This window comes from Pelophylax lessonae (assembly GCF_965119305.1).
Source record: "Pelophylax lessonae genome assembly, chromosome: 12".
Classification (NCBI taxonomy): domain Eukaryota; kingdom Metazoa; phylum Chordata; class Amphibia; order Anura; family Ranidae; genus Pelophylax; species Pelophylax lessonae.
In genome coordinates this window covers 37,438,087-37,450,157 of record NC_138779.1, presented here as the reverse complement: position 1 = coordinate 37,450,157, position 12,071 = coordinate 37,438,087, and the positions used below count along the sequence as shown (strand labels likewise).

Sequence of the window (12,071 nt, the reverse complement as noted above, 5' to 3'; positions counted from 1 at the left end):
CTTTTTATTACCGTGTACGGCGCCACATTGCTTTTTTATTTATTTTATTTTCTTTCCCCCCCCCCCCCCCCCCCTCCGTGGACCGCTTTCAGTTGATTTTCATTCAGTTTTCTATATGGCAGTTTCAAGACTTCACAGATTTAGTAACCACGCTAAATGCCTTCACTCATTTTGTGTTGAGGTATTGCAGAGGTCTCCAGCCTGTGTCTGTGTGTGAGCTCCACTTGAATATCACAAATGGGTGTAATGCAAAGTGCAGCATTCTGCGAACCAATCGGAATTCGTCTTTCAAAGCCCCTACTCCTTATGGTTTTTGCATTGTTCATTTCCTTGGCCCTCTCCTCCTCCAGATATTTTCAAAACAGAAGATAAGAGATACCTATTAGAAAATTGTATGTTTTCTATTAAAGAGCACTTGTAATGTTTAGTAATATATGCTGCAAAGGAGGTGTGTGACAACAGCAACTGCCCTTGTTTTTTCTGTTGTGTTTTTTTTTTTTGCTGTTGTAGGGGACCTACAGCAGTTTGTTCCCTGCCCTGTACCTTTTTAAAGATCTAAAAAGTCAAGATATTCATTGTAAAATGATGAATTTCCGTTCCTAAATTTTTTAATAATGCAGCCCCACCACTAGCAATAGCTGTTTCTGTATAAACCGTACTCCCTTTCTCTCAAAGCTGGATATCCTCGCAGATCTTTAATCTCCTGCCTTAGCTTTATGCTGAAAACAATCTCTCCAGCCTCTTGGAAGTTAAAGTTGGTGAAAGGGCCCATTCACATCTATCTATTGCAGTAAAAATAACCAGATGTGACAATATTTTTTTTTTCTCGGTTGCATAAAGAATAAATGTGGATTGCAGCATTAAGGTTGTGCAAAAAAATCCAAAAATCACCAGGTAAATATTGCCACAAAGCTTCACACCCTGTAATGTAAAACCTTACATTATATTTAAATTATTACGGTTAGGTTGCTTTCATGGATAAATCGGACACAAGGGGGTTGGTTTACTAAAACTGGAGCGTGTAAAATCTGGTGCAGCTGTGCATGGTAGTCAATCAGCTTCCAACTTCAATTAAAGTGGTTCTAAACCCTTAGGCCCCTTTCACACAGGCGGACCATTCAGATCCGCCTGTCCGTTTTTTTGGCGGATCTGAACGGTCCCCCCATGCATCTCTATGGGGGATCGGATGTCAGCAGAGACATATCCGCTGACATCCGATCCGTCAAATCTGGACGGATGGAAACCCTATTTTCCATCCGTCCAGCGGATGAGAACGGACCGACGGTCCGTTCCCATCTGATTTCCCCCATAGAGATGCATGGGGAACTGACAGCTGTGTCTCCGCACACAGCACAGAGACACAGCTGTCATCCTCCTGCTCAGCGGGGGATCGGCGGCTCAATCCCCCGCTGAGAAAAACTGAATCCATCTGACGGACGGATAGTGTGAAAGGGGCCTTAAACATTTTTTTACCTGATGCATTCCTTGCAATAAGGTAAAAAATGTTTAGGCATCAGTATCCCCTCTCACCCTAACTTTTTTACTTACCTGAGCCCTCATTGGATCAAGCACTGTAGACATCTGTAGCTCTTCTCTCCTCTCACTTCTGAGTCATTGGCTCCTGCTGCTGTCAATCAAAGCCATGGACGGGGGAGCAGGGGACAGGGCTGAGTCCCGCTGTCTGTGTCAGTGGACACAGCAGAGGGGCTGGAAGTGAGCACACACAATGCCCCCATGGGAATTAGCTTCCCGTCAGGGTACTGGACGTAGAGGAGGAGTCAGGAGCATCGGCAAGGACCCAAAAAGAGAAGGCTTGGGACTTCTCTATGCATATTCTATTGCACAGAGCAAGTAAGTATAGAAAAGTTTATTTTAAAACAAAAAATTACCTTTACAACCACTTTAAGCTTTGATAAAAAAAAAAAAAAAACAACCTGCAAGCTGATTGGTTTCTTTACACAGCTGCACCAGATTTTTCACCCTCTAGTTTTAGTAAATCCTGTCCTGGCTGCCTTCACATTCTGCCTTCTGCCAGCAAACGTTGAAAAGAAAGCAAGATTACATCTGTTAGGCCAGTAATGGCAAACCTTGGCACCCCAGATGTTTTGGAACTACATTTTCCCATGATGCTCATGCACTCTGCAGTGTAGTTGAGCATTATGAGAAATGTCATTCCAAAATATCTGGGGTGCCAAGGTTTGCCATCACTAGGTTAGGCTTTGTTCACATGTGAGTGTAGTGACGCATTGCACGTTTTAGCACGTTTGCAGCGTGACAGCCTATTACCTTAAATGGGCTTCCTGTTGTGTGACAATCACACCAAAGAAGCTCCGGTAGCAGTTTTTGGCACTGAGCCAAGCACGTTGAGCAATGCACGTTTTTCTCATGGAAAATGCTCCCTACCCATGTTTAGGGTAACGCGTTTAAGAAATAAAGGCATCAAGTGTGACGCATGTTTCCAAAAACGCATGGTAATGCAGCCTCAGCCATAGGGTAGGCCGACACGTCTACTGCATTACTGTTCACATGTTACAGTTGTTACTGTGGCGATGAGGTATTTAATATTGCCATGCCGACATACACAGATGTTGGTGACGGTTTTCACGTGTGTATGTGAAGTGGTGTGATAAAGCTGCTTTAGCCCCGGTTCTCACTGCCGCGACTTGTCATGCGACTTTGAGCTCCATTAACGGCAATGGAACTGTTCTAATTGGTGTGACTCAAGTTGCTCCGCCTTAGAAAAAGGTTTCTGCACTACTTTAGGGCGACTTCGTTGACTTATGTTAAAGAAGTCGTATGCATGACGCAATGATGTCGGCTTCAAAATCCCGGTGTGAATCAGCACAAAATATTTCTAATTATTGAAGTAATCATTGCATCTTTTATTTAGTAAACATATCTGGATGTTCCAGATAAGAGCCGGTTCACACTGGGGCGACTTGTCAGGCGACCTGGTCGCCTGACAAGTCGCCATGGGTCGCCTGCCATAGATTAGCACAGGACCCGTTCTAATAGGAGCGACACAAGTCGCTCCGACTTAGAAAAAGGGTCCTGAGCTTCTTTGGGGCGACCTGTGTTGACTTCAATGATATGAAGTCCGTGCATGTCTCTCCGAGGTCGCGGTGCCCGCTGAGCACCGCGACCTCACAGATGGTCCCGGCAAGTCGGTTCGCTGCTATGTGAACCGGCTCTAAAACTATTTTTAATTTAGACTTAAAATTGGAAATAATTACTTAAAGTTTTTATCACTATTGATGCTAATTATGTATCAGTTTAAAAAAAAGTGATTGGCGGGGCTTTGGGCTTTAAAGCTGAACTCCCAGCACAAAGCTTTCATTTATAGTTTCTCAAGGCTATAAATCTACTTTGTGTGAACCAAATTCTTTTTATAAACCAAGATAATACAGGATATTAAAAGTAGTAGTGACATCATCACTGTGCTGTATATAGCCAGAGCTGTGGGAGGGAGCCAGCAGGCTCCACCCACGACAGGCTGCCTGTAGAAAAAAAACAGGAGAGGGAGGAGACCAGACCTGCACAAGGTGAGAGAGCAGCAGTGAGCGGTCTTTATTACAGAAAGTCTCACACTGGATTACTGCACAGATCTATAAGAAATACACAAATTACTCCAGGATTCCAGGAAGAATACACATGCGATATGTATTCAGGCAATATTTGCTTATCCCGGCTGTTAGTGTAATTCCTGACGATTCCAGGAAACCCCAAACCAAATTTGAAAACCTACTCCTTTAAAACGAGTTCTATCCCAATAGTAAAAGTAGAAATACACTCTAAACCCAGCTGCATGCCTACGTATTACAGGAAACTTCTATCAACAGATTTGAGTTTAGAAGAGACCAGAGAGTTTATAGCAAAGTATAAATACACAGCGACATGATGGCGAGCAGCCTTCTATGCATATACAGGATTATTTTGTACAGCAGATTCGCTCAAAGTGAAATATCCCTGTTTAGAGTTATTGGAAATGTTACTTTATATATTAAAGGACCAATAAGTCTTGAACACAAGTTGGTGTATATATTTATAAATATATATATATATATGAATTGTTAATATATTTACAATTTTTATTGTACATTTTTCAGAAACGAATTAAAGCTATAGCTTAGATGGGAGACATTATTGCATAGGCCGATATTTTCCTCTATGTGCAGCAAGGTCATTGCAGGAAGCTGCAGCCCGCCTCTCCTCAGCCTGGCATGGCTGTTCTCCAAAAAGCAGTGAAAGAGGTTATAAACTTCAGCCATGAAATACGAACAAAGCATATCCCTCTATAATGTGTTCTTCTCTCCATCCAGAGCACTAAAGCCTCGTACACACGCAACGATTGTTGGCCGACCGATCGGCCGTCTTTTGTCCAGTGTTGTTGTGTTGGTTGAAATGTGCTCTAGACTGCACACAAATTTTGTCGGCCAACAACAACCAACTTCAGAAGTGATGTCATGTGCTGGTTTACTTTCCGTGTGTTTTTTCTTCTCTGAGCATGCCCAGTCTTGCTCATGAGATTTTTGTCTGCCGACATCTGTACTGACTGACGGAAAATCGGCCGTTGTGTTGACGGCCAACAAAAATTTTATAGCCTTCACACCAGATTTTTTTCGGCCGAAAAGTCGGAGTCGGTTGTCGGAAACATCATACTAACAAGCTGAAAATAGGCCGATCGGACGTTGGCCGAAAATTCCCGGCCAAAAATCGATGTGTGTGTACGAGGCATAAGTGTAATTTCTGTCTACTGCTTCCTTCCTCTGCTATCAGCATGAATCCCTTCTGATAAGTTTTCCTGAGATCAAGAGGAAAAAAAGGTGCCAGGGAGGGAGCTCCAGCATACAGCCTGTGATTGACTGCCTCAGCTCTGTTCCTGTGTGAAGTGTATCCATTCCTTCCAATTGGCTGTCCTCACTGAGTGTATCTTCAGCTCCCCGCCACCTGCTTTCTGAAAGCTCAGACAAGCTGTATAAATGCAGCCCTTTGACTGGATCAAGAGAAGAGAAGACTGCAGATAAACAGGTACAATCTATGTAGGGGGATTTGTTTCATCTTCGTATCGCCTGAGGCCAGTCACTTCACTGGGTATATGAAAGGGTTTACAACCCCTTTAAAGTAGAATTCCAGGATAAACCTAACTACTTGTTCTGGACATTTTATAGATAGGCAACTCCTATCCTCATATTGATTAGTGGTTCCAAATTAATAACTACTTCAGTGGGTAACAGACACAAAAAGATACACTCCGCGTCTTTCCAAAATAACTGTTCTGTTTTATTTGACGCAATTGAAGGCTTTTATAAACATGATTACGTAGGTATCATACTATTATTACCATTGTACTTTTAATGGTAACAAGGGGCGTAACATAGGCAGGCTCATTCTAATCAGGACTTGAGGTCCTCCACGGACCCGCCGATCGTTCCTGTGAGAAGCAGAAAGGCGGTCTGTCTATGTAAACAAGGCAGATAGCCGTTCTGCGAGAAGGGAAGGCTCTGATCCTGTGTTTCCGCAAAGCAGGAACACGGATCTCTGCCTTGCCATAGTACAAGCACCTCCCCCTACACAGTTAGCAAGCACATTTTAGGCACACAGGAATCCTTTGATGGCCCCTAATGTTAACCCCTTTTCTGCCAATGTCAGTACAGTGACAGTGCATATTTTTTAGCACTGATCACTGTATTAGTGTCACTGGCCCCAAAAAAAAGTGTCAGGTGTCCGATTTGTCCGCCGCAGTCCTGTTATATGTCACTGATCGCTGCCATTACTAGTAAAAAATAAATAAATAAAAATTGCATAAATCTATCCCATAGTTTGTAGGCACTATAGCTTTTGCGAACACCAATCAATTTGCGCTTATTGGGATTTTTTTTTTTACCAAAAATCTGTAGCAGAATACATATTGGCGTAAATTGATGAAAAAATTTGATTTCTTACATTTTATTTTATTGGGTGCGTTTTATAGCACAAAGAAAAAAACAATATTTTTTAATTTACAAAATTGTCGGTTTTATTTGTTTATAGTGAAAAAGATAATGCCTGCTTCCCCCACATTCCAAAAAATGCAAAAAAAAAAAACCAGAGGAGGGCATAAAGAGTAACTTCTCCCTTTGGGGAGAAATTTGTCTTTAAGATTAAGCTGATGTCTGTTTTTTTTTTTTTTTTTAACTTTCTAAAGCATTTGTATTTTTGTCCATTCAGTCCTGATATTTACACAGCACAACTTTGCTTGGTAGGGCAGGAGCACTGATTTTTCTGTGCTGTGGTTAATGTGGAATTAAACATTTGACGCATAGAAGAAATACACAGAATATTTGCACAGTATGTCAATGTGGTCTTCCAGGTTTGGAGTCTTTGGCACCTTTTTGGCTAAGCCAGAATAATGCAACTGCACACTAAGCTGCACATGCATGGCTCAGTGTACATTTACAAAAGAAAATGCTGACAGGCCACACTCACATAATCGCTCCGGAGATTAACTAAGGCAGGGCTTCCCAAACTTTTTTGGGCCGGGACCCACTTCTGAATACAGTTATTTTTCAGGACCCACTTGCTTATAATTGCATATTGTAAAGCGCTACAGAATTTGTGGGAGCTATATAAATGCAAATTCTAATAATAATACATATTTTAAAGGGAAGGGGATGTTAAATTAAAAATATCAATTTACTACTTTTCCAATTTATTATTGAATACACTCCCTTTAAAATATGCATTAAGCCGATCCTATGGCCTGGTTATTAAGGGGGCAAATCCTTGCGGTCCAGAAGTGGTTAAAACTGCAGGAGGACCAGTGTTTTTATTCATAACTTACTTTACTACTGCTTTAGGCCTGGTTCACATGTATGCAGGTTGGCAGCCCACATTTGCACATGTATAGCAGTCCACATTTGCACAGGCATAGCAGCCCATTTCGAAGGGGCTGCTATGCCGTAGTTTTTCGCTGAAAAAATGTGCATGCAGAATTTAAAAAAATGCAGTGGCCTTGAAATCCATCCTGCTTTTGCAGTATGCGACCTACCTGCAGTTCCTGCAATGGCAAGCTTTCTGCGTTTTTATATACGTGGGCACAGCCTTTAAAAACACAGTTTGTGTGTGCAGGAACTGCAGATAAGTCTCATGGTGCAAAAGCAGGATGGATTTCAAGGCCACTGCATTTTTTTAAAATTCTGCATGCACCTTTTTTTCAGCAGAAAACGCAGGCATAGCAGCCCAAGTTCATTCAAATCAATGGGCTGCTATGCCTGTGCAAATGCGGGTCGCCAACCCGCATGGTCATAGTGATAATTAGGGATCGACCGATTATCTGCAATGCCGATATATCGGGGGCCGATATGCACTTTCCCGGATCTATCGGAATTGCAGATAATCGGTCGATCCCTAATTAATTATCACTATGACCATCCGATATTTCGGGAAAGTGCTGTACCGGAGTGATGCCTGCAGCTAGAGGCATCACCCCGGTACCGGCATCCATGGCCAACGGTTGGCTGTATTGTAATGACAACCGATGCAGCTGAGAAGCCGCTCGGCTGTCATTACATGGAGCGGGAGGGGACATTCCCCCCTCCCGCCACCTTCCACGGCTCGCCTGGCTCTCCCGTCCCCCCCAGGAGACCCGGGCATCCTACCTGCACGGCCGCTGAAGATAAGACCTGATCAAAGCTGCATGACAAAAAGTGACTACACCACTAAGTCAAAGTGTCCAAATTGGACCAAATTAGCCATTTTCCCTCCCCGGTGTCATGTGATTCGGTAGTGTTACAAGGTCTCAGGTGTGTTAAATTTGGTGTTATCGCTCTCACTCTCTCATACTGGTCACTGGAAGTTCAACATGGCACCTCATGGCAAAGAACTCTCTGATGATCTGCAAAAAATAATTATTGCTCTACGTAACGGTGGCCTAGGCTATAAGAAGATTGCCAAGACCCTGAAACTGAACTGCAGCACGGTGGCTAAGACCATACAGCGGTTTACCACAACAGGCCTCGCCATGGTCGACCAAAGAAGTTGAGCGTACGTGCACAGCGTCATATCCAGAGGTTGTCTTAGGGAAATAGATGTATGAGTGCTGCAAGCATTGCTGCAGAGGTTGAAGGGGAGGGGGGGGTCAGTCTGTCAGTGCTCAGACCATACACTATTCACTGCATCAAATTGTTTTGCATGGCTGTCATCCCAGAAGGAAGCTTCTAAAGATGATGCACAAGAAAGCCCACAAACAGTTTTCTGACGAGAAGCAGACTAAAGACATGGATTACTGGAATCATGTCCTGTGGTTTGATGAGACCAAGATAAACGTATTTGGTTCAGATGGTGTCAAGCGTGTGTGGCGACAACCAGGTGAGAAGTACAAAGACAAGTGTGTCGTGGCTACAGTCAAGCATGGTGGTGGAAGTGTCATGGTCTGGGGCTGCATGAGTGCTGCCAGCACTGGGGAGCAACATTTCATTGAGGGATCCATGAATGTCAACATGTACTGTGACATACTGAAGTGGAGCATATTCCCCTCCCCTCGGAGACTGGGCCGCGGGGCAGTATTCCAACATAACGACCCCAAACATACCTCCAAGATGACCACTGCCTTGCTAAAGAAGCTGAGGGTAAAGGTGATAGACTGGTAAAGCATATTTCCAGACCTAAACCCTATTGAGCATCTGTGGGACATCCTCAAACAGAAGGTGGAGGAGCGCAAGGTCTCTAACATCCACCAGCTCTGTGATGCCATCATGGAGGAGAGGAAGAGGACTCCAGTGGCAACCTGTGAAGCTCTGGCGAACTCCATGCCCAAGAGGGTTAAGGCAGTGCTGGAAAATAATGGTGGTCACACAAAATATTAACACTATGGGCCCAATTTGGACTATTTTACTTAGGGGTGTACTCACTTTTGTTGGCATGCATCCCTGCATAGCTTCTGGGCATGCCCAGAAGCTGCTTAGCAGGGATTGCTGCGCCTGCACCGGAAGTGACGAGCAGGGCCGGTGTAGGCGCATTGACTCCTGGGAGCGATGACGTTCAGCTCCCAGGAATCATCGCAAACCGGAAGAGATGGTGCGGGCCGCGGCCGCAGAGGGAGGAAGTAGAAGGAAGGTGAGTATATTTTCTTCAATATCAAGGTAAGTGACCAAAAAAAAAATTGGGAGCATCCATTTCTTTTTTAGGTGGCCCTCAGCAAGCCCAACAGACTAATGAACACACCTCCCTGTTACTCTGTTCTCTCCTAGCAGCAGCTTCTTTACTAGCATGTTAACACAATGCAGCACAACTGATTGGCTACTTGTGCTACTTCACGCAAGGAGCAATCACCAGGTCACAGTCAGGTACCAACACACCTTCCAAAGAATACATTTATTATGTATTATTTAATACTTGATTTAGCTACATATGTATATTAGAATGTATTATTTTCTTGAATGCGTTCTTTACATCGTTATTCCGCAAACTGTAAATAAATGGATTAAGCATTGGCGTGAAGACTGTGTATAAAACTGCTGCAAGTTTATCATATACAAGAGAATATGCAGATGATGGTCGAAAATACACACAAATCATTGTTCCATAGAACAAGGTGACTACGGTCAGGTGCGCTGAACAAGTAGAAAATGCTCTCTTCCTCCCTATGGAGGATGGTATCTTCAATATAGTCCAAATGATATAAATATAAGAAATCAAAGTTACCAAGAAAGGCAACGCAACAATCATGAAGCCTTCAGTGAAGATAACCAACTGATTGATTGATGTATCTGAGCAAGAAAGTTTAAAGAGGGGCAGTAAGTCACAGAAGAAATGCTGAACAAGTCGAGGTCCACAAAAAGACAACCTAGAAATCAGAAGAGTGTGAAGGATAGAGTTGACGAAGTTGATTATCCAGGAAGCCAGGGCTAGCTGGAGACACAACTTTCTGTTCATTATTGTCATGTAGTATAAAGGTTTGCAGACAGCTACATATCTATCATAGGCCATTGAGGAAAGAATAAAGCATTCAACTCCTGCAAAGGCAATGAAAAAATAAACCTGGGCAATGCACTCCGGAAAAGAGATGTTTTTTTGGTTGAGCAGTAAGTTTAGAAGGAGTCGAGGGACCACAACTGTTGTCAAACACATGTCTACAAGAGAAAGGTTGCTGAGGAAAAAGTACATTGGAGATCGTAGCTGAGGTGATATGATAGTCACAGAGATCAGAAGAATATTACCCAAAATAGAAAGCATGTAGATAGAAAAAAACGCCGGAAACAAAACAAGGGGTTGTTTGACATAATCAGCAAAGCCTACTAAAATAAAATCTTTTGTTGGCAAGTCTATAGATAAGTTAGTCATTTTATTTTATTTTTTAATATAAACTGCATAGCACAACTTTATAAAGATATTTGGATCGCTGCTTCATCTCACATTCTTTGGCCATGTCTTCTGCGGATGACCTCATCCTCCTCATCCTGACCTGGTCCACGTCCCATTCCTAAGATGTTGGAGGCCTCTGTAGAATAACAAAGTTACAAAAATAATGTATAAATATATGGTTACAGATAAGCTCTACTAAAAAGAGAAATGTAAAGGCCCTGTCAGGAATCAGCTGACCAAGTATATGTAGCTAAACAGAAACTGGGACCAGACCATATGTATATATCTTGAAAGTGAAATTTATTTACAGTGGATGAAAGATAATCACACAACAGCAAACATGAGAAAACATGAAAATCAAAACTAAATGACAAAATGCCTAACCAACAACCTAACAATATATGCTATGTGCACAAAAGAGATAATTACAAGGTAGGCAGCAGGGTACTGGGTGCAGGGCAAGGGCAAAAGCAAAGTCAAGAATAAATGGCATCAGTACAGCAACCAGTGTACAGGGCAGGAGAAGCCAATATACTGACGCGCCGTGTGCTAGTGGGAGAAGCATTATATATCCTGCTATCAGCTGAGACCATTTGGAACTGATTACTGAGGCCTGCTGGCCTCTAGGAGACACCTGCTAGTGGACACTGGAACTGCAGCAATTAGCCCAGAGCACCACAGTGCCACCAGCAGGTGAACTCTGTCCTAACAGGCCCTCTGTTGTGGCCAAAAAGCTAAATTGTGGTCTCATCACTCCAAATGACTGTGCCAGAAGGTTTAAGGCTTGTCTCTGTGCTGTTTGGCGTAGTGTAAGCGCGATACTTTGTGGCATTTGCTTAGTAATGACTTTCTTCTGGCAACTCGACCATGCACCCATCTTTCTTCAAGTGCCTTCTTATTGTGCATCTTGAAACAGCCACACCACATGTTTTCAGAGAGTCCTGTATTTCACCTGAAGTTATTTGTGGGTTTTTCTTTGCATCCCAAACAATTTTCCTGGCAGTTGTGGCTGACATTTTAGTTGGTCTTCCTGACCGTGGTTTGGTTTCACCAGAACCCCTCATTTTCCACTTCTTGGTTACAGTTTGAACACTGCTGATTGGCATTCTCAATTCCTTGGATATCTTTTTTATATGCCTTTCCTGTTTAATACAGTTCAACTACCTTGTCCCGCACATCCCAAAGATCAATTCTTTTGCTTTCCCCATGACTCAGAATCCAGAAACGTCAGTGCAGCACTGGATGGAAGATGGAAGGATCTGTCAGGAGTCCAGAAACTAATTGACCTTTTATACACATACACTAATTACAAACAGATCACAGGTTAGGATGGTGACCTTTAATAGCCATTCAAACTTTTGATCGGGGTCATTTGGGAAGTTTCTGTTGTCATTATGATATAAAAAGAGTTAACACAGTTGATTGATAATAAATGGCTTCAGCCAAACACTAACCATAAGTGAAAGAAAAGTTTTTGTGTTATCATTCATATTCTCTGAAAAATGGCCAAGAAATTATAAATTCTGCCAGGGTGTGTAAACTTATGAGCACAACTGTATACACTTACTGGGATTTTTTTACCAAAAATATGTAGCAGAAAACACATTGGGCTAAAATTGATGAATACATTTGATTTTTTACATTTTTTTTATTATTGGATGTGTTTTATAGCAGAAAATAAAAAATATTGTTGTTTTTTTTTCAAAACTGTCAGTTTTTTTTTTTGTTTA

At 42.6% G+C, this 12,071-nt stretch overlaps 1 protein-coding gene across 1 annotated transcript; it reads right to left on the bottom strand.

Moving 5' to 3' along the window:
* Positions 1 to 9,381: 9,381 nt before the first annotated feature.
* LOC309568709 (olfactory receptor 1L4-like) lies at positions 9,382 to 10,320 on the bottom strand (the record flags this gene model as incomplete). The annotated part of the gene is made up of 1 exon (XM_082274452.1): positions 9,382 to 10,320. One exon carries the CDS (start codon positions 10,318 to 10,320, stop codon positions 9,382 to 9,384), a length of 939 nt encoding a protein of 312 aa, XP_082130578.1.
* Positions 10,321 to 12,071: the final 1,751 nt, after the last annotated feature.